At 41.1% G+C, this 27,984-nt stretch overlaps 2 protein-coding genes across 7 annotated transcripts in view; both read right to left on the reverse strand.

The window, feature by feature from the left end:
• Nucleotides 1-67: 67 nt before the first annotated feature.
• SAV1 (salvador family WW domain containing protein 1) lies at nucleotides 68-22,161 on the reverse strand. 2 transcript variants are annotated; one of them, XM_063333809.1, is made up of 6 exons: nucleotides 21,879-22,161; nucleotides 19,409-19,855; nucleotides 9,579-9,849; nucleotides 8,470-8,613; nucleotides 6,600-6,656; nucleotides 1,166-1,303 (listed from the first exon to the last, which is right to left on the reverse strand). In XM_063333809.1, the coding sequence occupies exons 1-5, from the start codon at nucleotides 21,970-21,972 to the stop codon at nucleotides 6,644-6,646; spliced, it is 969 nt and encodes a 322-aa protein (XP_063189879.1). In that variant the 5' UTR covers nucleotides 21,973-22,161; the 3' UTR covers nucleotides 1,166-1,303; nucleotides 6,600-6,643. The 2 variants fall into 2 exon arrangements, with proteins under 2 accessions (XP_063189878.1, XP_063189879.1); XM_063333808.1 differs by lacking the exon at nucleotides 6,600-6,656 and having other exon boundaries at nucleotides 68-1,303; nucleotides 21,879-22,160.
• A 758-nt stretch (nucleotides 22,162-22,919) lies between these two features.
• NIN (ninein) overlaps nucleotides 22,920-27,984 on the reverse strand; it is a 66,848-nt gene continuing 61,783 nt past the window's right edge. For 4 of the 5 annotated variants that reach the window (XM_063333820.1, XM_063333818.1, XM_063333819.1 and 1 more), the window contains 2 exons: nucleotides 27,870-27,983; nucleotides 22,920-26,882 (listed from right to left, as the gene is read on the reverse strand). In XM_063333820.1, coding sequence (XP_063189890.1) covers nucleotides 26,673-26,882; nucleotides 27,870-27,983 — 324 coding nt within the window. In that variant the 3' untranslated portion in view covers nucleotides 22,920-26,672. The remainder of the gene's footprint in view (nucleotides 26,883-27,869; nucleotide 27,984) is intronic. The other variant, XM_063333825.1, reaches the window with a different exon arrangement.

Genomic DNA, 27,984 nt, shown 5'->3' on the forward strand with positions numbered 1-27,984 from the left:
TTTATTTGACATTCTAAAAGGAAAAAAAAAAAAAAAAAAAATAAAAAATCAGCAGGGCAACTTCTGGTTCATTAAACAAAAGGATTTTTATTGAATTAATAGGATTTACAAGAAATGTTTGTTGGTTTTTTTGCCTGCAACAGTGTTTATTGCACTAAAAAGAATCCATAAATAACATTCCAGGACAATCAATGAACCAAATGAAAAATATCGGAGAGGATAACTGTACAATGAAAAATTTTCTCCAAGTAAGGAAGCTTTAATACAAGCCAAAAGCTCATTTAAAAAACAAAACAAACCAGAATTCATCGTTGTTAGATCCCTGAAGGTTTTGCACGGCGCGGCCCAGGCGGCTGCTGGGCTGGAGCTGTCAGACAGGGCTGTCACCTTCCCGCCCGGCTGGGACACGGTTTCTGAACCTGTGACAGTTTGCTCAGAGAGCTTGGTCTTTAAGAAGGCAGAAGTGTTTCCCCTCTGACCGGTTTCTGTGAAAACTAGTAGTAAAACTAAAGCAGTTAACGTGTTAAGAGTAAGAAATAAGGCAACTCAGGCTTCACTTGCACGAAGCGCTTGTTTTAGACTGGTGAAATCCGCTTCTGTCCGCTTACAGCACTGGGAGTTACGGAAAAATCAGCGTTCTGTACATTAAAGCTGTAAACAAAGAGCAGCCCACTCCAGAGAGAGGGATACGGAGTCCCGAGGGAAATACACTGAAATATTCATTTGGATTTTAACAATGTTTTGGATCCAGGCTGTTTCATACAGTTGCATCTATTGCCCTTAAAAAATATATAGTCAGCTTGTTAATAATGCAGCTGACTGCTAGAAAAAGATACCAGAATCAAGTCTCTGATTAAACTCCGCGCTGGTTCTCAGAATAATAAACTAGAAAAAGATTAACAAACATTTTTTTTTTTCATTTTTATAAACAATACATAATACATGTAGAAAAATATTCAAGAGGATAATAACAAAGGTGCAACGTCAAAAAAAATAAGCTGCCTTTTCAACAAAAGCACTTTTTCATAGTTTTTAAGTGTGGAAAAACCTTTTAAAGCTCTTCTGAGTGTCCTCGTACAAGTCCGTTAAAGGGTTGTTAGCTTAAAAATTCTTGCCGTGCTGCTGGGCGTACCACTGCTGCCGCTGCTTGCGATGCTCCAGCTCGGTGAGGAGGGCCTGCCTGTACGCCTCGTACAGCTTCACGATCCGTTCCAGTTCCTTCATGAAGAGCAGCTTCAGCATCCCCTGGTACGTGTCCAGGTCCGCCAGCTGGAAGAGCTCCCACTTCAGAATGTGGTCGTATCTGGTTGGGATAGAAGAGATGATCATCCGCAAGCCGACATCGTGGCATTTTAGGCATTTTTCTTAAGAACCGGCCCCACAGCCACCAATCAGGTTTCTAACAATCGGCATTAGCGTGTTTTACGTGAAGAAATAAGGTAATTAACACCAAAATTGAGCTGTGTCTCTGTGAGCTGGAGACACATCGCTTAAAGCCGAACTGCAGAATCACTCATAACACGCCGAGATAAACTCTAGAAGTACTAAAGATTCTATTAACTGATTATAATAAACCAGTGCAGAAAAATGCATTTTGGAAGCATTAAAACAGCAATTCCATTCACAAGCCTTGAAGATTTAGCAGCAAAACACCTTTTTAAATTTAGAGTAATACACACACAAAAAAAAAAAAATTAATTATTGCAAGAGCTTATCCCACCCGCCCCCAGCAGGTACCTCCCGGAGGCAGAATCCTGCACGTCTTCCCTCCCAACACCCTTCCGCTCCCAAAGCATTCTTGCTCCAGCCTTAGCAAGCGCTCTTGGACACTGTCCCCCTCTTGATTAATTAGCAGCAATAATCTAAGTCAGCGCGTCTCGAACAGCAGGTCACGAACCCACAGGACCACAGAGGCGGGTACTGGAGCCCCAAGGAGGACTGAGGGAGGGGGGAAATCCCATTAGGCCGTAATTAACGACTGGGAGCACTCACACTGGCAAGGGCCGTCCACGCCCCCCGCGGCTCTGGGCAGTGACCTCCCTGCCAGCGGGGGAGCGGGGTGGGTGCAAAGCGGCGATTCAAGCACCAACAGCTACAAATCCTACACGTTCTCACTCCCCATGCTGGAAAAAATGAGCTGCTGTGGACCTGGGAGGTCCCCTGGAGACATGTGCCAAGAGCCTGAAGCACACTGGTGCCACCACGAGCCCCTCGAGGAATATCTGACCTAGCTTCCCACTCGAGATGAGAACAAGCTCAGCTGTGAAGTCCACCAAATAATGCTCTATTTCTTCCCACTTCCACCAGTTACAAGAGCTGCTGGTTGAGCAAGGCAAAATACAGCAGCCTGGGTCATCACCGCGCCATCCCACCGTCCACACGGTTTCCTTGAGGTGGGAAGTGGACACCACTCAGCAGTGCAGAGTGTGAAAGCCCATGAAGAAAATACCAAGGGGTGCAAGAAGGGGGCTACAGACAGACCAGCCTTGTTAGAAGCCACAGAACCCCAGACTGGCAGGGGTTGGAAGGGACCTCTGGAGATCGTCTTGTCCAACCCCCTGCCAGAGCAGGGTCACCCAGAGCAGGTTGGACAGGAACGCGTCCAGGTAGGTTTGGAATGTCTCCAGAGCAGGAGACTCCCACAGCCTCTCTGGACAGCCTGTGCCAGGGCTCTGGCACTGTCAAAAGAAAGAAGTTTTTCCTCACATTGAGATGGAGTTTCCCGTGTTCCAGTCTGTGCCCGTTGCCCCTTGTCCTGTCACTGGGCACCAAGAAGAGTCCTGCCCCATCCTCTTGCCCCCCACCCACATTGCCGAGCACTGATGAGATCCCCCCTCTGTCTGCTCTTCTCCAGGCTGAACAGCCCCAGGGCTCTCAGCCTGTCCTCAGCAGAGAGATGCTCCAGTCCCTGACCACCTTTGTAGCCTCCGCTGGACTCTCTCCAGTAATTCCTTGACCTGGGGAGCCCAGCACTGGCCCCAGCGCTCCAGATGTGCCCTCCCCAGGGCAGAGCAGAGGGGGAGGATGAGCTCCCTCCACCCCCTGGCCACGCTCTTCTTAATGTGCCCCAGGAGCCCATTGGCCTTCTTGTCCGCAAGGGCACATTGTCTGGCTCGTGGGCAACCTGTGGTCCACCAGGACTCCCAGGCCCCTCTCCGCACACATCACTCATCGCTCTCCACAACGGAGAGTGGAGTACATTAAAACAAGTTACAAAGAAAGCAGAAGCACGTCAATCCATAAGGCAGGAGAAGTGACGTAGAAGGAAAGCTGCCGAGTGTCACTAAGCACTGCAGCACCCCCGGGTCAGAGAGCCTATAAACATGCCCCCACGCTCAGCCTTTTGGGATATCAAAGCTGCTGCCACTGGATGGGTACAAACAAGGTCAGATGAGCCTCTTCAAGCCTCCGCTGTCTCACCAGCAGAGCTGAAGAAGCTTCCCGAAAGCTGCACATTATGTTGTAACTGCCAAACCCCTCTTGTGACTAATCAAGGTTATGCCATTTCTCCGGCAAGGAATTTTCCATGATCAGAACTGGCACTCCAAGGGCTGCCAGGGAGCTAGATGGCCGCTCAAACAAAGTCCAGTTTCGTAAGGGAGGTCTGCTCAACCCTGCCTCAATCAGTGACTCACTTTCATGCCACAAATTCTTCAAAGCTAGCACTGACATCCTTTTATACCAAACACATGGTTCAACATTTCCCAAATTTAACGTCTATAGTATTTACCTTTATATATAAGCTATGCAAACTATTCCACGGAAGCAAGCATGTTTCTTCATGACTTTTGTGCCATGAAGTAGGGGAAGTGTTCCAAGATCCTGGTAGAAAAAACAGTATTTCTAACAAAGTTTTTCAACAAGATCATGGTAATTCTAGAGAGCCAGGACTACAGGACTCTGGCTCATGGCCAGATGGCCAGTGCCACCACCACACCTTGTGGGGGAATAGCTGCAGGGTGACATCAAGCAGGAGACACTGGCATTCAGGATGTTCCTCGAGGACCTGATAATTGAAATAATTCAGGCAAAACCCAAGACCCTGAGCCAAGAGCGTGACAACTGCTTTGGTGAGCAACTTACAGGACATGAGCCCAGGCTCCGAAGTCCACATGGACAAACGACTGCCGGCTCGGATCTGGCTCATGTCGCTCAGTCGAGAATTAACAGCCCCCAGTGAGACCTACCCGCACAGGCTGAAATGTAGTAGTACAATGACTTCAGAGAGCTAGAGAGATACCAAAGCTTAAAATAAACAAGCTGTTCTCTTTGATGGTCTCCTTCCACCTCGGTGTGATGACTGGAGACGTCTGGCAGGGGGACAGGAGCTAGCAGCCATGGAGAGACCAGCCGGGTTCCCAAGGCTCAGAGGGAACAAGGGACACAGAAAGAACGCATGACAGAGCTGTAACCAGAGTTCTCATTAGTGGGGACAGCTGCGCTAGCCTGAGCCCACCTAAACTTGGACGGGTTTGTGTGAGAGAACTTCAGGAATATCACCCCAAAAAGAGCAGGGTGCTAATGCTGTCCCTGGAACGGGGACCTGAGCAGCACGGAGCGTCCTGGCCAGCTCCGGAACAGGACAAGCCACAGAACTTCCAAAGCAAGGCGAGGGAACAGCAATCCCTCAACCCAGTTTTAATCTTGATTTTGTCTGATCTGAGTCTTGCTCTGCAATAGGCATTTTAATGCTACTTTATTTTGATTAAAGAAAGCCTTGATGTCCAATACCCCTCATTTCCTGCTTTCTCCCAGTGCTCTAAACATAGGCAATTAATTTGCAATCTAATTTTCTTAACTTGGAAATAGGCAGCTGACTACTATAGTTATCAAAAGAATAGAAGAAACTCATGGAATAAACAGAGTTATTTGATCCATCTGAATTTCATGAGAAAATACATTCACTTGAGTGGAGGCTGAAGCCAAAATATCAGGACGTTTATGGAAATAAACTACATTAGATATTGAAAATATATATTCAGAAGGCTGTATGCATCAGAGAAGCACCAAGACATGCAGACGACTACCAAAGATGCTTTTGAGGAATTTTAAGAACTTAAATAACCACTGCTTCTATAAACTCCCTAAATATCAGCTTCTATATTCAAGTTATCCCAAGTCTTGACAGGGCTGCACTGCTAAAATCACTTTTCCCCAAAAGCAAGAAAAACAAGATTGCAGTTGTTTGTCAATATGGAGATCAGACTCGGAAGAGAGGCCGATGGGAAGCTGCTGCTCTGGAAGGTTTGCCAAGCACAACGATCTTTGTAAGCACTCAATTATTGAGTTTACGCGAACAGCACCTTTCCACCTCTGCTCCTTTTGCACCCATCATGAACTGAAGTGGGTTGCCACAGGATTTCCCCTGGCTTGCCCTGCATGGATGTATCCTTGTTCAAATGTTCTGGGCCAACAGCATCGTTAAAACATACTCCGCAGCAAGGCCAATTCTCAATGGCAGGACTGTTTCTCATTAAGGCGGCGATACAAGCAGGAAAGAAAACAAATCTCCATCCCATGCAGTGATGTGTCTGCAGGTTTTCTGGGGCCTGCAGCTTTTTTTTTTTTTTAAGCATCATCACAGATTGCTAAACCCTCCGTGGTTCTTTAGCTCTTTGAAGCTGTCACTGCTGATAGTTTCTCAAGAAAAGCAGCACATCAGGATTGCTTTGCAATGTGAGGGTTTCGCTTCATCTGCCAAGAGGAGTGCTGAATGAGGGAAGACATCTAATTAAAGATAGAGCCGTATCAGCAGTGCCTCAATGGCAAAGGGCTCGTTCAAATCCAAAAGATCATAGGTCTAGGAACGCTCACCGCACAGATGCCGAGTGGAACAGGACACAGAGTACCTGACCTAAACTCCCCAGGCATTTTTTAGAAGGACAACTAGTCACAGAGCCAGAAATCGATGGGAAAAGGCACAGTAGTACAAAATTCCTGCAGAGCACAAAGCCTTCCCTCCTGGGTGAGAAAGCAGGGGCTTACCAGACAGAACACACAGCCAGAATACCCTCTCTCCAGGGCTTTTCCCAGTAGATAACAAATATTTAATATAAAATAGGACACTTTCAACACAAGAGACCCTGACCTGCCCTGAATATTTACAGCCTGTTGGTTAGGGCTGGAAGAAGAAAGTCCTGGGTTCAGATCCTTGCTCCAAAAGAGGTGGGGGAAGAATTTGTACCATGATCTCATACAAGGGGGGCGGTTTTGGTCTCCTCACCCTCCCAGTCCCACACATACAGCCTGGCATGCTGTGGGAACCTCCACCAGACTGGTCTACCCAACTGGGAGGTGGAGAAACATCCCGTTTTAGAGTCTAGCAAAGGGTTAAATGCAAGCCAGGAGTCTTGATTCCACTGTGCTAAGATTCTGATAGCTGACTTAGGCTCTCAAAACAAACCTTGAGTGGTGGCAGGAGAGAGGGGAAAAGGACGCTTTGAGGTATCAAAAATACCTTGATATTGAAATTTGTTACCTCAAGTTATAGCTAGACATCAAAGCCTCTTCACCATCTAGTGAGCCAAGTACCTTCTTGTTTATCTTAACGGCTTGACCATTTTTCACTGAAACAAGGAAGCATTATGGCTAACACCTACCAAACTCTCCATTAGGCTTTTCCTGTGGCCGGAATTCTTATCCTTTACAGAAACTTGCTGAAACAAAAGCGAACATTATCGATTTTTGCTATCATTATCTACTTTGCTACAGTGTCAGATGTAACAAATCATAATGAAATATACCACAATGATTTCAGTGCAAAACTGTACTGATAATCAACAGATTTTTACAGTAAATTTAAAATAGAAGATTGCAAAAGATATTCCCCTACTACTAGTATGAAAGCATTTTGCCCATTTATGTCCATTTTTGCACCAGAACACAGAGTACGTATACAGTTCTCATACTAAACCTTTGGACAATGCTACTGAAGAACTTACAAGCATTACTGGATGTTTTTCTCAAGCTTTAAGCCAGTTGCTTTGGCAACAGAGAAGAGGTTCATTATGAAAATTACACTGAAAACATATAAGTGATCTTGATTTTAAGAAGTGTGAAAATTATTTATCAATTGTTCCTTAAGAAGCCCTCAAGATGAGGTGACATTAAGCCAGCTGCTACCACTCCTCCTCACTTTCCCAATATAGTATTAGCATAAACCTGAATTTACTTCTTCACAGAAGTGTTTGAGAATTATGGCAATATTCCTATAACCACCAGCACTACTTTAACAGAAGGCTAAAAGGATACTGGAAAATACATGATTTTTGATTCCTCTGAACAAATGTAAATTCTATTCAAACAGCTCGGATGAATTAAACGTTGAGGAGTTTGTGCTGGTTTGTTTTTTTTCCTGATAATCTTAAATTGTTTAAATTGTCTTAATTTTGTTTCTCACGTTTCAAGAGAAGTACCAACAAGAGTCCTCGCAACACAGGCTGAAATATTTAAAACTACATTGTCTGGATGTGCCAGAGACCTAAATAAAGAAATGCAGCTGCAGCCAAAACCTAAAAGTATTTCTAGGAAACAAGTCCTCCCATAGGTTACGGGAACTTAGCACGTCCCTGGTGCATAAATGTACTAGTGGATTTTAGGTCAATTTAAATCCTTCTGGGCTGCTGGCAAGCCCAGGAGCCACAAGAAGTAATAAAACCCATTCAAATCATAGTTACTAGAAGCAGCTAAAAGAAGAGGATTTTTTTTTTAGCTGGAAGTCACTGAACATCATACGCAATCTGAATTTGCAACTACAGGATGAGCTGCTCACTGCTGTAAAACTTAGTTTCTCCATATTCTCCTTATGAAAAAGTACATGATTTCATAATTATTAAAACATATCTGTATTTTAAAATTGCTTTTCTATTTAGCGTTAATCTTCTGCAGAGCTGTATACATTAGAAAATGTAATTTCTCTCATTATGCTGACCCAAATCTTTTCTTGGAGATCGCCTGTTCCTAGAGCATTGTTTCTTTGAAAAATGACTTTTCGCTACTACTTTGTTTTTATTTAAAAGTTCTTGAAAAGAAACACAGATTTCAGTCTGTATTCAAAATTCTGAACTGTGAAGCAGCATTTGTATGTCTTTTTTAAAAAGGAGTAAGACATACAGTAAGAAGTTAACACCCTAAAAATATTTCACATATTTTATAAACCATGTGATACCATTCTCAATAAGACACTGAAATAAATCACATCCTCAGCTCTCTAATATATCATTCTGCAAGTCATGTGAGCTGCAAGAAGTAGTGTGATGATTTCAAGTAAATGCCTAATACAAAGCAAACCAATGTGACGAACATCTGGTACAACTTCCTCGTGTGCTGTCAGCAATAGTTCTCATGTGATTAAGAAACAGATACCAGCTTGAGTCCTACTTTCAGTCATTCAAATTAATTTGTTTTCCTTCCAAGCTAGGCATGCAGAGGAAAAAAAAAGAAAAAGCAGACAAAAAAAACCCATCTCACTTTACAGGAGCCCTGGCATAGACCTGCAGCCAGTCTGGAATCTCTGCTGTGTGGTAGGGGTTTGCAGGGACGAGGAGAGGTTGGCTTCTCTCAGCTTGTTGTGGCTGGTAAGTCACTGGGGGAGGCTGGTCGTAACGGGGAACACTGTACAAAGGAAGACAGACAAAGCCTGTAACCTCCAAGCAATAATTTAGACATACTGATATCAGTAAGTTGTTAACATTAATACACAGATTAATACATGTAAAGGCTGATGATGCAACCACAGACGGAATGTTGCCTCAGCGGGCCTATACTGAAAGCAACTTTCTGTTGCTATTTTTGTGCTTCCCTCCAATCACAAGCACAAGTGTTGCTACTATCTGTTAGCATGCTGTAAAAGTCACCTTAGACTTACGCACCTAGTGCCTGCTACCTGGATACTAAAGCAGAACAAAAAGCAATACCTGTTTTTAAAAGATTAAAAAGGCAAGTATTGCTGCAGCCAAGTAATCCACCATTTAATATGTTAGAACAAATGTATTCAAGGCATCAGCTAATAAGAGTTATTCCATCTATAGCAAAGGACATCCCTGTATGTTTATCTTTTGTGCCACATGTTAAAAAAAAATTCTCTTCCGGGGTAACAGCAAAATAGATTGGGTATCAGAAATTAACTGGTAGATTTGGTGCATACTAACTTTATTTTACCTTTAAATTATGAGTAGCTAAAATATTGATTTTCATTCTAGACAAGACTTAATTCATGTTTCAGATGATACGTGCTATTTGTTCAGACAGCCTCCTGGAACATCAATCAGATCAAGTTTCTGTTCAGTCTACAAGTCAATTCTGTTCTCAGCAACTTTGTCGTTCTACCAACAGTTGAAGAGAATAGCTGCTTTGTTTTAGTGAGTTAAGTTTAGAAACAGGATATTGTTCCTAAGACAGTAACAGATGAGACAAAAACCTAAGAATTACAACTTCTAAAGATCTTAGTCAAGAACTAGTAAAGCTTACTTCTAAAAATAAAAAGGTTTTTGCACATTACGTATGAGACAAGCCCAGTTCCACTTTCTTAACTGGATTAAGGAAAAAAACTATCAGAGAAGAGAAGGCAGATGTCTTACCTGGGAGCACAAGGATGTTTATATTGAGCTCTTTTATTGATGTGATCTACGTAATACACTCCAAATTCTGCTGACTCAACTCTCTCCCATCCCGGAGGCAGCCCCTCGCGCTCAAGTGGATGGCTCCAGTGAGTTGTATTGGTGTTATGATCTATATAGTACTTCCTTCCTCTAATAGTCCAGTCCACCGACCAGCCCGGAGGAAGAGGTAAATCTTCAGAACTATGATTTGTTAAGTTTCCTAGAGATGTAGCAGCAACTCTACCGATGCCTTAAAAAAAAAGAGAAAGCAATGTTTAGCTAAATTGGAAATACCCAAACCCAACAATATGTACAAAGTCAATTCCCCCCCACCAAGGCACTCTGTGAACTCTGAATAATATTTACGGTGTATGCGCTTGTACATCAGTAAAAAAGCGCAATCAAGTCGAAATAGCTATTCCGTTTTAACTCTCACTTGTTCCACTCTCCTCCAACTCCAGCTTCACTAGACAGCTTTGTTCAGAGATAGTTAGAGCATCCTTGCTTTTTCAATGAGACATATATTAGCATACATAACAGGGATGATGCTGCTGTTATTGTCTCAATTTGTTGAGCAGAGAGCTGACATAAGATTACAAATGTTAAAGCTTTCCATAAATGACAGTTTCTGTTAATATGCTATTACAGCTGCATCAAAGCTATCTATCTACCAAAAACCCACAGTTTTCCTAGTTACAGTCAGAAATTACAAATACCTAGAAAAAAATCACTGAATACCAATAAAGTTTTTCAGATGAACCAGTCAAGAACAGTAACGGGACCAGGTAAACCAAGAAAGGAGGGACAAGTAAGGTTAGCATTATACTGTGATGACCATTATTACTGAAGCGTGTGCAATCACGGCCAAAAAGTGTCATCAGTAACCAGAGAAAAGCTGGATCCAAGCAGGATCCTGCACAAGCCCTTTGCTGAACAGTCATCCTGTGCACACTGAAGCTGATGTTGCCACATCTTCTTTGCTAGAACCCTCCACGCTTGCTGGATTGCTGGGTGGGATGGTCAGGCCTTCTGACTGCAATCCAATGAGACCGAGAGACCTTCTGTTCAGAGCGAGTCACAAAATCTCCTGGTCTCCTAGTCCAGTAGGCTGTACGTCTGCTTCCCTACATCTCGGCCTTCTCTAGAACTGAGCACCTACACTTCATAACACTAGAGGCACACGAAAAGGAGTAATTTCTAGCTTTTCTTGGTGGTGCGGGCTGCACAAGGAGAAGGGCTTCTTCAGCAAGAGAACTAAAGGCTAGGTTACGTGTATTTGGGGTAGGAGAGCTGACAGGAAGCAACAGTTGATTAAGTTCCCACCTCTGCCCTAGCAACACAGCACATTTAGGATTTATCACTAAATAGCTGATTTAAGAGGCTGTTTGTTAGCATTTTAAAATACTAGATTTTTTGTAACATACACAGTTTTTGTGTTTTAAAAATGAGCGTGCTGGATGCTGAAAGATGTACTGGAGAAACACAATTCCAACGTCATCTTTTCCTTCCGTCTATATACTACGGATACTTGGGAAGCTAGCTGAAATAAAAGCCATAATAATAACAACAGAAAACTTAAAAAAACAAACCAACCCAAAAAACCCCAACCACAAAACTGAAGTGACATAATCAAGAATTTTGCAGGTTTCTTTCCATTCTTTGGAAGCCTACTACCTACTGGCCATGCTGGCCCAAGTTCAATTCTCTCTTTTAAATCCTTTTAAGTAGTTACCTTCAGTACCCATCGTTCTACAGTTAAACAGCCTCTGGCTTTAAAGGAATTCCAATTATCTTTTCATCCTAATCTAGTCAATCACTGTATGTGATTGCATGTTACTATTTCCCAAGGTCAGAAGAAAGGGTATGGGAGCCACTTTTTCTGCTTAAGTCAGAAAGTGACTCCATCACAAGCACCATGTTTACTGACTGAGGAATACACCCCTTTCCTTCTGTTTTTCAGAAATAACATTTTTGTGCAATTATTTTTGAGAGAATGGAAGGGAAAGGCAGAGTCTATCTCATCTAAAGCATACTGTTAAAAAGGCCTTTCACGTGTGGTCATTAACTCAAAAAGACAACAGGAATACTGAAGTAGCAGCAACACTGTAGTATTTCTCAGGCAGTTTCATACTCTTATTTGCTGACAAAGGCAAAAGTCCTTTCCACCAGAACATACAGAATATAGCATTCTAGCCAAGGGATGTCATCTATTTTAAGCATTAGCTTACATATTAAATGACATAGACTGAAAACTGGATGGGCTCTCATTCTAATACAAGACAGCAGTCGTCAACAATAAAGTAATGGGAAGACTTCAAAGCAATGGAATAAATTAAAAAAAAAATAAATCTCACAAACTTCCTCCTGAGTACTGTTCCTTAAAACATTTGTGCTCATCTACAAATCTTTTTCTAGCCTTGTCATGTTCTGAACTATTTGGCCTTATTTGGCCATATTTCCTCTTGTTATAGTACTTACCTATTTATTAGCTTTACAAAAGAAAGCTGATGGCTGTGTTCATGTGATAGATCCCACCTCTCATTACGATTAGGCAACCTAGACCTTTATTCCCAGTGAGAAGAAGCATCCTGGAGGCTTCCTGACCTTTAGCAGTACTGGGGCAGGGAAACTATTTCAGGCCCTAGCTACAGTTATGTTGCTAGTTTTGTTTTCATTCCAGTGACAAAATACAAACATTTAAGCTTCTAGAAAATACTGCACTTTGGATAAACAAATTCAGTGTTTTCTCCAATTAACTGGACCACCGTGTTGTAATTTCACGTACGTATAAACAGTGACTATTAAATCATCACTACCAGAGGATCTGAACGCACAAACTTGACTGGGGGAAAGAACTTTCACAAAGGCATAAATACATTTTTCTGTTTATTGTTAAAACCAGCACACGTCTGTGTTTTTGTTACAGTTCCTCCTACTTAAATTCTAGCATGATTCCAGCAGCAAATACATATATATTTATTCCTTGGGGTAAAGGTTAATGCTTTCTAACATTTGGAAGTTGGTATTAAAAGTTGCACAAGCTATCCTCGGCACCAGAAGTTCTCTTGACACGTCTATATCCCTTCGTACAAAAGCCTGAGAAGACTGAGAGATGGACTCAGGAAGTGAGGAAAATCAAAATCTCATGACATAGAGAAATCACCTAGAAAGTAGACTAAAAAGCAATGCTGCACCCAATGGAAAGGCAACACTGGCAGTTCTGTGTTCACACAATCATTAAATTCTGGCTATATAGTTTCTCCCAATGCCTGGTTATTCTTTTTTAATTTTCAAGATGAAAGTAATTAGAAAAAGAAAAATAAAAAATATTAGAAAAATAAAAAGAACAAAAATAATTAGACCACAAATACATTATACATTCCTTTTGCCATTTTGCCTTCATATACAAAGAAGCAGAGCCATATTGTTTAGATAAACTTACATAGCTGTATCAGTTACCAGTTTTGAACAGTGTTACAAGCAGCTACAACTAGCAAGCTCTAATTATGAAATCAAAGGCCAGATTTATAAACAGAAGGTTGCAAATATTACAGGTTGTAGACCATAACTTACAGTCTTAATGTGCATTTTTCCCCCTTAAAATCACAGATCATATTGAAATATTCCGTGTGCTGGAAGTTTTAAGACATCAGGTAATATTCATAGTGTCTTACAAACATCAACCCACTATGGCATTCAAATCGGCAATTAGTACAATTTAGGCATTTTATTATATATAACTGGAGTTACTAGAAATCAAAAGAAATTGTATATTGGGTTTCCTTATAAAACTCAGCAGATGCTTCCTCCAAGGGAGAATGGATATACAAGTAAGAGAAATAGCTCCCGCTATGATTTTGAACAACAAGAGAAGATGAAAATTGACTTTCATATATATATATACATACCTGTAATTATCAATAGTAAGACTGAACAGCACTTGGAAGAGTAAATTCGTACGTGATATTTTCCAAAGTATAAACCAAAGAAGAAAGTTACACAACAGCCTAAAACCATCTACTGTGAGCACTACCTTTTCTGGGTCATACTGCCAAAGTATAATACTCTTCTGTGTTTAAATTTCAGGTAAGGTCTTAGCCCTAAAGCATTTTCATAGCTTTGTGTAGAATTTTACTACAGATTTTACTGCACACACCAAGGATATTCCCTGACTCATGGACTGGTACCACATTTACCACATTTAAATACCACAATGCAAAATATCTACAGCAAAAAAGCCAAACTTACAACTTGAACCATTTTTATCAAAACACCTAGGGTAAAACCTCTGATTTTCCTCTTGATGGTGGATATAATCTCTACCATAGGATAATCAAAAACAGGCTTATTGAAACTACCCAGGCTTTTCTTGCTCACACACTGTTTTATCTATGACAAGGCAAAAATTCTCATTTTTGGCGCTTTCCCAAGCTTTTTCCAAATGTTAAAAGTCTCCTTTCCTCTGTTTAAGGACGAGCACTGCTCTTTAAAAACTCCCCTGCGTGGCACTGTCAAATCTCAAGAATGGTCAACAATGAATTTTAAACCCTTTTCAAGTTGCCTCTTTGGATCTCATCTAGCCTCATTTATTAATTCTGTTTTCTAATGGTATATAGAATCATAGAACCATAGGGTTGGAAGGGACCTCTGGAGATCATCTAGTCCAACCCCCTGCCAGAGCAGGGTCACCTTAGAACAGGTTGCACAGGAACGCGTTCAGGCAGGTTTGGAATGTCTCCAGAGCTGGAGACTCCACCACCTCTCTGGGCAGCCTGTGCCAGGGCTCTGCCACCCTCAAAGGAAAGAAGTTCCTCCTCATGTTTAGGTGGAACTTCCTATGCTCAAGTTTGTGCCCATTACCTCTTGTCCTGTCTCCGGGCACCACTGAAAAGAGCCTGGCCCCATCCTCCTGACACCCACCCTTTAAGTATTTATAAGTGTTTGGGGTATACGTTTGGGGTATTTTTTGGTTCAGCTGTTGCTTTTAAAGAACATTAATACTGAACATTATTTGCGGCTTTGCTTTTTCCTTCCCTTGTAAATATAGTCTCTTCAGTTTAAGGTCTCGAATTAACTGTCAACCAGGCCAAAAGACATTATATGCTTTTCCAAAGCAAAAGAAAATCCTGTTCAATGCGGTTTTCTTGCTTAGCAGTATCACTGTCTATGTTCTCGACACTTTGAAAAAAGAAAGTGCAAAGGAATAGCAACCACTTATTACTACTATTAACAAGATTTATGTAAGGCCAGTCCCTATATTCAGTCTTATTCTCAACATCTTCAACAATAGGGTGTTCTACTATCAGAACCCAAACTTTTGAGCACCACATTCTAGTGCACTGTAAGATATCAACGCAGAGTTCCTTCATTTAATAAAGTATCTTCAGCTAATTTCACAGATGTGAAAAATACATAGTATCTTCTTCAATCAAGGAAGTTCTGATTGGTTTGTTCCACTAGTAGGGAACAAAGAAAACTCTAAGTGATATGCATTAATGTTTTCACAGCCCAAAGAAGGGGTTTTATCATAAAAGCAGAAAGTTGTCCAAGTTCTTAAGAGGAAAGGTTTCCAGTTCAGCAAAGGACAGTTCTTTAGTCTACCTTGTAGAAAGCACAGGAGAAAAATCATACCACCGGAGCAGTCCAGCATAAAGGGAAAAGATCAAAATCACTGACGAGAAAGACTCACTTTGTTTATTAGATACAGTGCTTATGTAGGCAGAGAAGTTTTAGAGTTTATGAACTCCCACAACTAGCTTCAACCAAATTTCAAAGTGTTGAAGAACAAATCTAGCCAAACAAAAGTCCTTTATATTTGTTTTTAATTAGGTAAACTGTCTCGAGAGCCTTTTTCCCCATTACCTCAGGATGTCAAAATCCTCTCCCATCCCCTCATCAAACCAGTAGCAAAAAGAATTTCCAATAGCTATCCTGTTTGAATAGGTCTGCAGATTCTAGGCCTTCCTAAGGGGCCTTCCTAACCCATTCCGAAGCATCTGAAGGTACTTCCTAAGCACAAGTACCTCGTTTGTCAGAGGGAATGAGGCATTCCAAGTAAGCATAAATTCACAAATAGGAAATGACAGGAAGTACTTTGAAAGCTTCGAAAAGTATGCTACAAAGAAATTACTGCAAAATCAGCACAAAAGAAGAAAAGGGCAGGAACTGCCATTTGTTCAAAAAAAAAAAAAAAAAAAAAAAAAAAAAAAAGAGTGAAGTGTACACACCTAGAAAGAAAAGCCCTGCTACCTTAGCTCTAAATAGGTTTAATTTAATAATTTGTATTTCTTTATTTTGCTCTTATATTAAACATGAGTACCAGTGTGCAATTTTTAAGGGGTAAAATTTAACACGAGATGAACCTGCTTTCACTAAAGCACACTGCATTCTCTGTTTATAGGATTAATCGTTTTTCTCCTCTGACATCACAGTCAACTGCTTACAATCCACCATCAGAAAGTCCCTTTACACTGTGACTTTAATCTCAGCAATTTTCACATACACGTAAGAATTTTTTAGCTTACCGCTCAAACAGGGACAAATAACTCTGAGGTCTTGGTTACAAGTTAGTTCCAATCTATACTGCAGATATAACTTCAACCACAGACCTCCCCAAACCTTTTAACCTAGAAGAGAGGAAAGAGATGTCGAGGAAAGACAAGTAAAGTCTCTTAAATTTGAAACGGACACCAGAAAAAATTTTAAAGAAGTGCGACAGAGGTAGCTAAACATACAAAACTAGGAAATACCTCAAAACTGAAGACATTTTTCAGGAAAACCAGCAGCACTAGATTGCTAATTAAAAACAAATATAATGAAAATAAGAAAAGGAGGATATGGTAGAATCGAATCATACTGAGAGAGAAAACATGACTTCAAGGAGAAATGCCTATGAAAGAACACATCAAAGCTGTCAACATCTACTGTTGAAAAAATCACGTGACTTTCTTAAATACTTAGCTGAATACTTTTGAGTATGAAGATCTCAATAAGAACATGCTTTCAGCTTATCTCCAAATTACGAAGAGGAGAACCTTTATTTTAAATGAAAGCTGAAATTCACATGCACCTCTCCACTTCCAGACCACTGCTTCTCCAAAGTCATCTCAGTTGTAACCAACACTAAATGAAATATCGCTAACCACTAGCAAGAACACCTTGTGTTCATCAGGCAACATTTACGTTTCAATCAACCCAAACTGTAACTGAACCGACTGAGGGGACCTTCTGAGGGAAGGCGGGAGCAGAGGAAAAGGGTTGAAGGCAGCATTTACAGATTTTGGCTAATAAACATACTTGAACATTGAAACTTGAGGTACTGGGCAATTTTGTCATCAGTAATCTTGCTGAAGAATTTTGATTAGGTGAAACATTTAGAAACAACACTGGAGATGTGTAAGGAAAAAGTAATTCAGACAAAGACAACAAAAGTAAAAGGCCTGCCTCAGTATTCTAGATATGCAAGAAAAAAGGAACTAGAAACTACAGAAATGTTAGTGTAGCTCAAGGAGAACAGTGATGGTTTGAAGACAATGGATGGTTCAAATAAAAAGAAGCTTAATGGTGAGATGAAAGAAGTGAAAAAATCTAAAGTTTTCTTATTTTTGACCACATAATTCTTTTACTGAGAAAAAGTAACAGCAATTCTTGAAAATATGTACAAAAGTTAAGGACACAGGTCAATGTTCTTACTGCAGTGAAACTGAAAAAGGAATTTAAGAATTCATATTCCATGCTGAGATCAAAGCAAAAAAAATTAGAGGAAAAAGGAAACATTTTTGCAGACAAAAGACTCATCTTTCTTTGTCTCTCCCTATAAATGCATGGGATTGAACACTCACCTGTTACAAAATATGTGTAGAATTTGTTCAAACTATTACATGTAAAAATATGAGAGTGAATGGCAAAGACCAAACAAACACGAGCAACTCCTTTATGATTTCTAGTGGCTAAGGGGACATGTAGACAAATGGTGGGGGGACCGGGGGGGGAGTCTTTTTAGGAAGAAATCCAGGTTGCTACAAATATGGCTGTAAAGCCCTACTTTTAGCTTGTTTTAAAAATTTGCTGAATTAAACTCCACTTTCAAACCAATAGCTAGGCTAGAGCTCCATTTCCACTTAACATTATTTCAACTCTACACAGCAGCAGTACCATTTTTTGAAGTCTTCCTCAGCACACGCGGTTACTATAGTAGTTCTGAATGTTAAATTGATGGATTCGTTTATGAAAACCTCCCCTCCTGCCTCTCCTCCCTACAACATCCCAGCACACACTAAGAGGTGCTATCTGGACCAGATAAACGTTTAATGACTGCCGACTGAAAAAACAACTGATGGAGAGCTTTCATGCAAAATCTAGGTAGATCAGATCATAGAATCATTGAATGGTTTAGGCTGAAAGGGACCTTAAAGACTACCTCGTTCCAACTCCCCTTCTCTGGGAAGGGACACCTCCCACTAGACCAGGTCGCTCAAAGCCCCGTCCAGCCAGGCCTTGAACACCTTCAGGGATAGGGCATCCACACAGCTTCTCTAGGCAACATATTAGTATTTAGCAAAATAAATGAGGATTAACGTAGTGAGTCTTAAACCTTAGTATTTCAGAATTTGCTGTCTGACGGCAGTAACACCAGCATTACTCTTTTGTCACTTTTCATTTAAATGTTTCTGGAGTAAAAAACCCCACAAAGCATTGTCAGGTTATAATTCCATGCACAAGGTCAGCAGTCTTAAATGTTGACAGTCTTCCTAGCAGATTTATTTTTCCAGGCAGGATGTTTATTTTACTGGAGACTATTTACTATTTTGTTTACAGATTACATGTAACGATGAACTAACAACTTATTTCACACGGAAGGTACATTATTTACAGGTTTGAATATTTCTATTAAATGTTTGTTTCAAACTCCTCCTTGAACACAGTTTCTGTAGTACATACAGTGCTCGAAGACAGCCCAATTTACTACTTTTAAGGTCACCTTTCTATGGGTAATATTGTAATCCCAGAATTTTTATTCCACCAACAGATTCACAACAGCACGCTGCACCAAAGAATTATTCTTCAGTGTTATCACAGATATAAACAAATATTTCAGAAAGTAATTAATTCTTCTTTCTTATGCTGTTCTTCTGTTAGAAAACAAAGACAAGTTCCAAGTTTCAATTTGAGGGGGAAACAGGCATATTTACAAACAACACTACAAGCTAAAAGAAAAAAATAAAAATATCAAGAACTAGGAAGTCAATTTCAGCACTAACTATATGCCAATTTTCTAATTACACAAAGCAGTCATTCCTCCCTTTGACCATTTATAACAAATTATTTTAATCACTGAGGTCAAATTAACACAATAAAACTAAATAACACCACAATGATAGTTAAAATATAATAAACCAGCAATGCTATAATTTAGAGCTGTTGGTTATTCTCTACGCCACTACAACAGTAGATATCCCCTAGTGAATAAAATTCCTTGCCAGTTAGCAACTGAATCAACTTCGTCATGAGGAGTGGTAGATATGCTTGGCATTAAAAACAACTTGCTCAACTTTACCCCATTATTTAATAAATAAATAAATCATGGTTTAAGTATATTTTTTTCCTTTCTGGATATATGCAATCAAATTTTTAACTCTAAGAAATGTGAACACATAGTGTACTCAGATCACAGCAGTGTTACTAAAAAGAAGCACTGTCCTACACAGCATAATTCCTAAAAACATGACCCTGGTGATCCAGATATACCTCTGCGCCTAAAGTCTTATCAAAAACATATTTTAAAAAAACAGCAGTTAATCAGTACTTACCTGAAGTGTGCCTCCCGTGATTCTGTGACATCCTCTGGAAAAAGTCACTGTTGTGTTCATAATACCTGTAGTCCTCATGCACGCGATCATTTAACGGACGTCTCCTCTGGGCATCATAAAAATGATCGTAATAATAACAACGGGCACCAGCATCTCCATTTTCCAAAACAGAATTGGCTTCTGTTAAAAAGGACTGAGAGGAAGAGCCATATTCTCTAGGGACATCAGCTAAACTTCTTGCAAGATAGGAAGGCGCAGACAGTCTGTTGCTTTCACGTCTCATTATTTCATGAGGTGGTCTCTGCACTGGAGTTCGAAGGAAACTTTGGTTTCTGGAAACAATTCCATCTCCACCAGAAGCATACGCAGAAGATGTTGAGTCAGGAGGACAAATATCAGTTCGTCTTGGAATGGTTGGACCGTGACGGATAAATGAAGGCATCAGATCTGATATATAGCATGAAAGTGAAATAAGAACTTTGGCTGTACTTACACATAAAGCATTTGGCTAGCCACAGTGCTGATTTACACCATGAAATTGAGGAAATTCAAATGCTAGAACCCCTTTAAGGCACCTCTAATGCATATGCAAGTGCAACGGTAATGCTGCAGTTCGTATCGGTGCAACAGAAACCATCACACCTTCCACCAGCAACAAACTATTGCCAAAAGGCTGCAGTTTTGCCACTATAATTGCATCCACAAAAAAAAAAAACAACAAAACACAGCAGACCCAAAACGCATCAAAAAACACACCAAAAGAACCCCCCACACTATACCGTGGCTACATCAGCCAGGCCTCATACCTCTCTACTAGAAGAGTCAAGACAATCCAAGGATCCTGGCTATCACCGTACCACTTAATCAGGACCACTGTCCTTATCAACTCAGAATAACTCAGGATGTTAACGCCTACATGCTCACAGGAATCCATGGCAGAATCAGGAACAGAATTCATACTTTCTCCACTAATCACAACGTTTAGCCAGCAAAATGCTGTCATCCTGCACACGTTAAGTTCTCAAATTACCATGAAGATATTTCTCTTTCTCCTTTACCTAAAGGGGTTTTGCATACCAACAGTGACATCTATGCAAACAATTTCACTGCCTCCCTCCAGTAAATGATACATTACTCCTCTCCCTCCTATTACTTTCAATGTGATATAAGTATTTTCCCTCCAGGTGAGCTAATACGAATTATGACTTTCATTTAGAAAAAAGTTATGCCTATTATTAATTACTTTTTATTAATAAACTCTTATAACTTAGGGTAAAAATTCAGTGCGTCCCAGAACGTGTCATCAGTAAATTTATAATCATTACAAAGCAGTCATGTAACAGCTAGTCATTACATCATGGCAAATAGCACATGCAAAAGGTGTTGACCTCTCAGACACACCTACAGCTAAATATGAAAAAAACTTTGTGGGCTTTTTTTTTTTTAAGACTAAGTCAATGTAATCAGACTAATAAATGATTTTGCCTGTTGACGGGGAAACCAGCTGTTCATGCAGCAAAAACACCCACAAATACTGAGTGCCTGCTCCTGCCAGCAAATCAGTTGTTGCCAGTTGTGATCTCCAAGCTAATCCTGCAATTATAGCACAACACACTTCAGTCTAGGGTTGTTTTCAAAGATTAACAAAATGAAACCTAAGTGCACTTTCAATGTGTGTTTGCTAGTGTTTTGTACAGTCCTAGCAAAACCAGGACTGGGGCATTAGTGTCAGGTTAACCACACAAAGATCAGTGCAACCGAGGTACATAGTGGTGACCTCATCAAGTTGATTCATAGCTTAGAACTGGAGCGCTTGCTTCCGCAGGGATTTTATGCAACTGTCTCGTACAGTTATCTCATTTTCAAAGCACACACCTTTTGGCAGTGCACCTAGCCTAGATCGGGAAAACAACCACTGATGAGATGATCTGTTCCATTCATCTGAAAGATGTCTGTCTGGAGATTGTCTTAACCCCTACCTATTGAAAACTGAACAACCATGGCTAAGAAAAATCACAGGACGGTTGGAATTAGAAGGAACCTTAAAGATCATCTAGTTCCAACCCCCTCGCACGGGTGGGACACCTCCCACTAACCAGGCTGCTCAGAGCCCCGTCCAACCTGGCCTTAAACACCTCCAGGGATGGGGCAGCCACAGCTTCTCTGGGCAACCTGGGCCAGGGGCTCACCACCCTCACAGGCAAGAATTTCAGTCGGTATTTTATAATATAAGAAAAACTAAATACGAGTTTGTTTATTGTGAGCACCTGGTAGTCCAGTAGGTGTAGGGTTCCCTTTTACTTTCACCTCCCTTTCGGGCTTAACGTTCCTCCCTCCCTCAGCCCCCAGGTCTCCCCACAGAAGCCCCCTCCCGCCCCAGGGCCTCCTGGGCCCGCTTCACCCCCCATTCGCACCACACAAAGGACGCCAGGCCTCGGACTGGTCCTCCCGGCCCATCCCCGACACTCACTGCGCAGCAGAGGGCTGGTCTCCTTCTTCACGTACTTGCCCTGCACCTCGCCCGGCTTGGAGAGCTCCGTCCGCGTCTTCTTCCGCGACAGCATCCCACCTCCCGCCCCGCTACCACCCCCCGCATGCCCGGCGCCTCTCCCCGCTCCGCAGAGGCACTGTCCGGCCGCCCCGGCCCCCTCAGGCGCGGCGGCTGCTCCGCGCCCTCATGGCCGCGCACCGGACCGGGGATGAGGGCGCGGGGGGCGGGGGGGGAGAGATTCAGCGCTGAGGGGAGGTGGCGGGGCCACGCGCGGGGGCTTGTGGGTAGAGCGGCCTCCGCCCTCCGGGGGAAGGCCGCGGGGCAGGGGCGGGCGGTCGCGCGCCGCCACAGCGCCCCCGTGCGGCGGGGAGGGCGCAGGCCCGCGGCGTGTGGCGGGAGGGGACGCACCCCCCACCCCCCCAACACCGTCATGGCCGGCCGGGGGCTCCCCGCGCACGCAAACACCGCCCCGTGGGCACCCCGCGGCCGCCCCACACCGTCTCGCCTCCCTGCCGGCAGCGGGGACCCCCCCACACCCGGCGGGGGAGAGCCGAGGGGGGCAGCGCGGCCTCGCTGGCAGGAGAAGCGTAGGCCCCGCGGGGGCTCGGTGACCAAGGGACACAGCAGGTGCCTCTCACAGCGGTGGCAAAAAGAGTTAAGTTTTAGAAGGTTAAACAGGAAAGGCACACAATAAGAAGCACTCCGTATTTTCCATATAAAGGTGAGGAACAGGTGCACAACTTGAGGGCAGAGTGTGCTCGAAAATAAGCTAAGAGGTGTGTTCGATACCCGTCACTTTTTTATACTTTACTCAATTTTATACTTTCATAGTGGAAGAAACTACTTTTATTAGCTGCCAAACTGTCCTTTTTATTATTACAACTTTGTGTATGCATTTGATGAATTTTCAGATACCGCGTGAAGTACCTACAAATTCCATGGGAAGACACTGACATATTTTCATCTTGGCTAAAACCAAAAAAAGCCACAAGTATGGATCATACAGTAATTTATTTATATTTGTTTTTTACATTCATTATAAATAACGTGTAAGTTGGTTCATCTTTCAGTTTTACATGATGTTGTAAGGACAATATATTACACCAGAACAAAACAATAGAAAAAAAAAATACACAATTGTTTTCATTTATACAGAAGTCATTTGTCATGAAATGACAGCATTTGACACTGAACAGGAGACTTAACAGGTAAATGATGGAAAACCTGAGAGACAGCAATGTCATTTGCTGAAAGTAAACAAAAGTATTTTACTCTTGATAGATCCAGACCGTCCCCTGCTCTACCTTACGTATAATCTGGCTAAAATAAAGTATGTTACAAGCTTTTTTTTTTTTTTCAATCAGAATTCAAATAATTCATTTTTCCTTATATTTAAAGTAGTAATTGGAGAATGTGCGACAATGTATACTTTTAAATCATTCTAAACTGACAAGTAGCACTTCAGCTGTGTGAATTCAGTACACATAAATTTAACTTGGGGGGCCTCTCCGCTTCCAAGACTCCCGACCCGAGATACCTGTGTGCCTTTATTTTCACAGTGATTCATAAAGCAAGAGTTGAAACACCTTCTGGTAATAAAGTAGTTAATACCTTAATTGGCAAGACTTGTGTGAACGAGGCCTAGAAATTCAGTGACTTTTGACTGGTACAATACCATTAAATACTTTGGTATCTTTAAAATGCCTATACTGCATAGGAGACACATTCATGCACAAAAGACCGCTAATGCTTAATAACTTACATGTTTATATGCTTATTTTCAGTAGCCTGGACTTTGTAAAACCAGCTGCTTTATCTTTTGAGCTGACACAATGAACCAATTAGCAATGTGACACTCATTTGTAAGCAGCGCTACCTTTCTCTCTGTTCCCTCCATTTGGGAAGGGATTGTCCTGAATTGTCCTGTAGCCACAAAAACAGTACAGTACAGAAAGACTCCAGAATATGTAATTACAAAAGGCACTTCTGAGAATTAATTCATGCAAGTATTCCAGTGAAATTGGAGTTTGGTCTAAAGAATATTTTCCTCCTCCGCCTCCTCCTTCTTTCTTCTGTGGCTGGGTTAATTTTTTGAAGCAAAGTGAAAGAAAAGTAGAGGAAGGTAGAATAGGGCGAGAAAGGGAGAAGTCAAAGTCCCTTTTCTCCGTTTCTCCCTTTTATTCCATCATCTGGGCTCCCTTTTTGGTACTGTGCTCTAGAAATGTCTGTACGTTTGGTTTATAAAAACCTGGTAACTACCAGGAGATTAAAAGAATTAGTTAAGTAGTCTAGCCTTTAAAATGGAGTAATGTGAAATTAATTCCCCAATAGTTTAAGTGCTCATTCCCTCTGTTCAGCATTCAGACTTTGGTCACAGACTGAGCATTAGAAGTAAACCTAGGTCAAGATATGAAGTAGTGTTAAAATGTGCTAGCTAATGATATTTTTCCAAATACCGTTCTGAACCTGATTTACATTGTTTCCTGGAAGTATTTTGAAACTTTGCTCATTTCTGCGGCATAGGCATGGTTTTAGGATGTGCTCAATTACAATATTGCTAACACGCAGCCCTGGTACCCATATATAGAGACTTATTATAACTGATACCACTTACTGATTAATATTAAAAGAAACAAGATATTACTACTTCAGATTTTTAAAACCTCTGATTTATATCAATGCAATTTGTCAATTTGACGCATTTCAAATTGTTGAAAAAATTGTTGCAGCCTCTGAAAAACGGGATAGGTAAATCCTTGAATTTGAGATTACTTAGAGAAATACCCAATACAGCCACTGGGAATAGCATAGCAGTGAAAGAATTTATAAGGACTCTGTGATAACTCCGACATGTTGTTCTTACGTGATTGTATTTCCATTTCCACTATATTGCCTGCAAAAAGCAACAGAGGAGGAGGAGGAGGTCATACCCTCTATGTCTAGTTCAGTCCCTCAACCCTCCAAAATTGGTAAGTAACCATGTGGACATAGATATAGCATCCCCTACAGCCACACGCTAACCAGTACTTGAGAGAAAGTCACTTTCCATAGGTTACTTCACAGTTTGTAGGCAGTATTATCCCGGTTTCTGGGGGACTTTTGGCTCATTATAAATGCTGTCAGAATTGTGACCTTGCTAGCGGTCTCAGAGACAAAACATCTCGCTCTCTTCCTCTGCATTCTCAATTCATGCATATTTAAAGAGGTCCAGTTTCAAGTATTGCCTGTATGGCCCCTTTCACCAGTTTTATTTACATTGTTTAGATGTGTCTTACTGGTCTGAGGGAGGCAAGGCATTTAGACTATTTGCAGCAATAGGTTATATACAAGCATTTGAGCATGGAAGCTCTTACTCAGCCGCTTCTGTCAGACCTGTCTCAGTCCTGAAGGCGTTCCCAGAAAACTTGCATTTCTTTAGCCGCATTGACTGATGAAATAGGAGGCGTTACCTGTCCTTACAAAACTTGATGCTCTTTGACCTTCATGACTGTAGCACTTCTGTATGTTGGTCTAGGAGTACTAAGGTAATAATCATCCAAATACAATTTGGTTTATCCTGCTTTTCCTAATGCGTATTTATCTTCACCTATTGACGTTAATATCCACACTTATAATGTTGAAGGAAGCTAATTTAGGCTGTTATTCCCTGAGTTCTTCATATTCACATTGAATACGTTTCTTCACAATTACAAACTTAGATTATGTACTAGGACCTACTACAAAAGACAGACCTTTCCAAATTATCACTTGGGTCGAGCGATAGTTTTGTTTTGAAATTTTTGAAATGAACACTAAATAGCGCTCATTTTGAACACTGCATTAATGGCAAAGGTCCACATCTGTGAGGCCTAGTGACAGGATTTCACTGAAGAAATCATTCAAGTCCCCCTCTTCATTCTTTTGACAATTGTTTAATAAACATACCCCACTGCTTTACTGAATTTACAAATTATATAAACAAAACTCACATCTTAACTTCTCTTTAGTGGCTCTTCCTTTGTTTAGCATAACTTACTTCCACATACAAAAAAATTAAGGCCTCTACAATTTTTAAGTTGTCTGGCAGCACAGCTTGAAAAAACCCCAAAAACACAGTAGTCTTTATTTGCCAGCGGGGAAATTTCTTCAGATGAAATATTGTTACGCTTAGTTGGAGGCAGTAGTCAATTTACATTTTTTTAAGAAAATTTTTTTCTGAGCTCTGCTCAGAAACAGCCATGATGAATAACCCAAAAGCCTACTGCATAACGTGAAACGTCAGTTTGCAGAGGACAGGCCATATCAAGAAAGTCTTGCTTTCAACAGCAATTATACTGACAGTGTTGAAGACTGACCTATTGCTATTAGTAAGTTCGGACCATGAAGTATCCTAGAAAGCCAAAAGTAGTTTAAAGTTTTGAATTTGGTAATGTAAGTTTGCATTAGACCTCGGCTTCAATCTAGATAGGAGTAATCAATTCAGTACAGTAAACTCAGAATTTATAATTTAAATTAAAACCAAAGTATCAAAATAAGTTAACCTAGAAAAACATATGTCTTTTTTTTTTTTTTAACATAATGAAGATTGCTTTTAGGCAAAACTTAGCAAAAAAACAGTTTGGGAATAAACAAAAGTTCTCTTTTGGCAGTGTCCGGTTTGGGATTTAGCTCTGTCCTCTCCTTGGAGGAATCTGTTAACTAAAATTCATCCATACAAAAAGGCAACACAGTGAAAAGCTGAAATATTAACATTTCAGTAAAGTGCATGGGACTGTGGCAGACTTAATGGCTTTGCTATGACCTTATCTCAGCTGCTGAATTAAACGATGGGGATGCCAGGTTCTTTACTATTCTATTGAGGTTGGCAATTTTTTCTTCTAGTAAATAATTTTTCCTTTCAGCAGTTTTCTGCCGCTGTTCCGTCATCTCCAAAGCCTTCAGCAGTTGTGCGTTCTCAACATAGAGATCCTTGACCATCGCATCTGCTTTAGTGTTCTTGGAAAGCTGAATTGTGAACAGAACATAATTACTCAGCGAATTAAAAGCAAAATAAAAACTAATTAAAAGCAAGAACAGTGCTGGGAAATTAGGTGAATGTGTTTATTGTAATTTAAATATCAAATAAGGACAACCCACCCATTCATCTTATTTTCCTTTGTTGAAAACCTGTACGTTTGTGCAGTCATTATAGATACGATGAATATTTTGAAACTGGGGAGACTTTGTAAGGAGATCAGGCAGATGACAGAGGGCTTCAAATGAATCTTGTCAGATAACTACTGCTTTACAGCATTTGTCCTCTAAGGATAAGTCTAGTTCATGAGAGGATCCACCAGCCCAGTGGTCCCACAGAGATACTTCCTCCGAGGTTTGAACCATCAGCTCCTCCTATAAAACTGGGGAGGAGCAGCCTAGCGCTTCTCTGCGTGGTTTTGGGAACAGCCCTTTGGCAGGAAACTTAGCACGAGAGGAGACTGTATCTCAGCAGAAAACAGATATTGTTACCATGTCACACCTAAGTGTTCAAAAGCCAACTTTTCCTGTGCTATTAGGACTTCTGAAGAAGGCAGACCAGGGCAAGAACAAAATCCCCAAAACCATGTCAAGCAAAGGGTGTGTTGGGGTAGGGGGCGTTGAGAAATCAGTAATTGTACAGAAATCCTGTCTGTGCTCTTCAGGAATTTCTTTTTCCTCCTTTTCTAAGGAGCTTTTCCAGTTAGGATACTTGGCCAGAATTTGATGTTTGTTTCCGGACTTTAAGTGCATCAGCATACCAAACAAGCATAGCTTTTAGGAAATTAATGAGTGGTGGATTCAGTCCCCAATTTAGAATTTTAGGAAGCTTTCGGGCAAATATGCTGTGCTTTAGCTCAGAAGCATTGAAAGAAAACCCTTTAACTTTATTCTAAGCAAGAATAGCTTGGCAGCTTTTGCCCACTTAGTTTACAGAAGTAATGGGGATAATTTGAGGAAGAGAGTAAGAATGCTTACTTGTTCTTTCAGCTGATTTACTTTATCTTGGAGAAGCCTCTTCACAAGTCTTAGTTTCTGTTCAACATCCATCATACGTTCTTCCATCATTTTTAGAAGCTGCTCATGACCCCCC

This window comes from Chroicocephalus ridibundus, chromosome 4, assembly GCF_963924245.1.
Source record: "Chroicocephalus ridibundus chromosome 4, bChrRid1.1, whole genome shotgun sequence".
Classification (NCBI taxonomy): domain Eukaryota; kingdom Metazoa; phylum Chordata; class Aves; order Charadriiformes; family Laridae; genus Chroicocephalus; species Chroicocephalus ridibundus.

Excerpts from the sequence above, each read along its gene's own strand:
- SAV1 (XM_063333808.1), bottom strand. The coding sequence starts at position 21,972 with ATGCTGTCGCGGAAGAAGACGCGGACGGAGCTCTCCAAGCCGGGCGAG. Across the intron at positions 19,856-21,878 it reads GACCAGCCCTCTGCTGCGCA|ATCTGATGCCTTCATTTATC; the intron begins GTGAGTGTCGGG and ends GCTATATATCAG. Across the intron at positions 9,850-19,408 it reads TCACGGGAGGCACACTTCAG|GCATCGGTAGAGTTGCTGCT; the intron begins GTAAGTACTGAT and ends TTTTTTTTTAAG.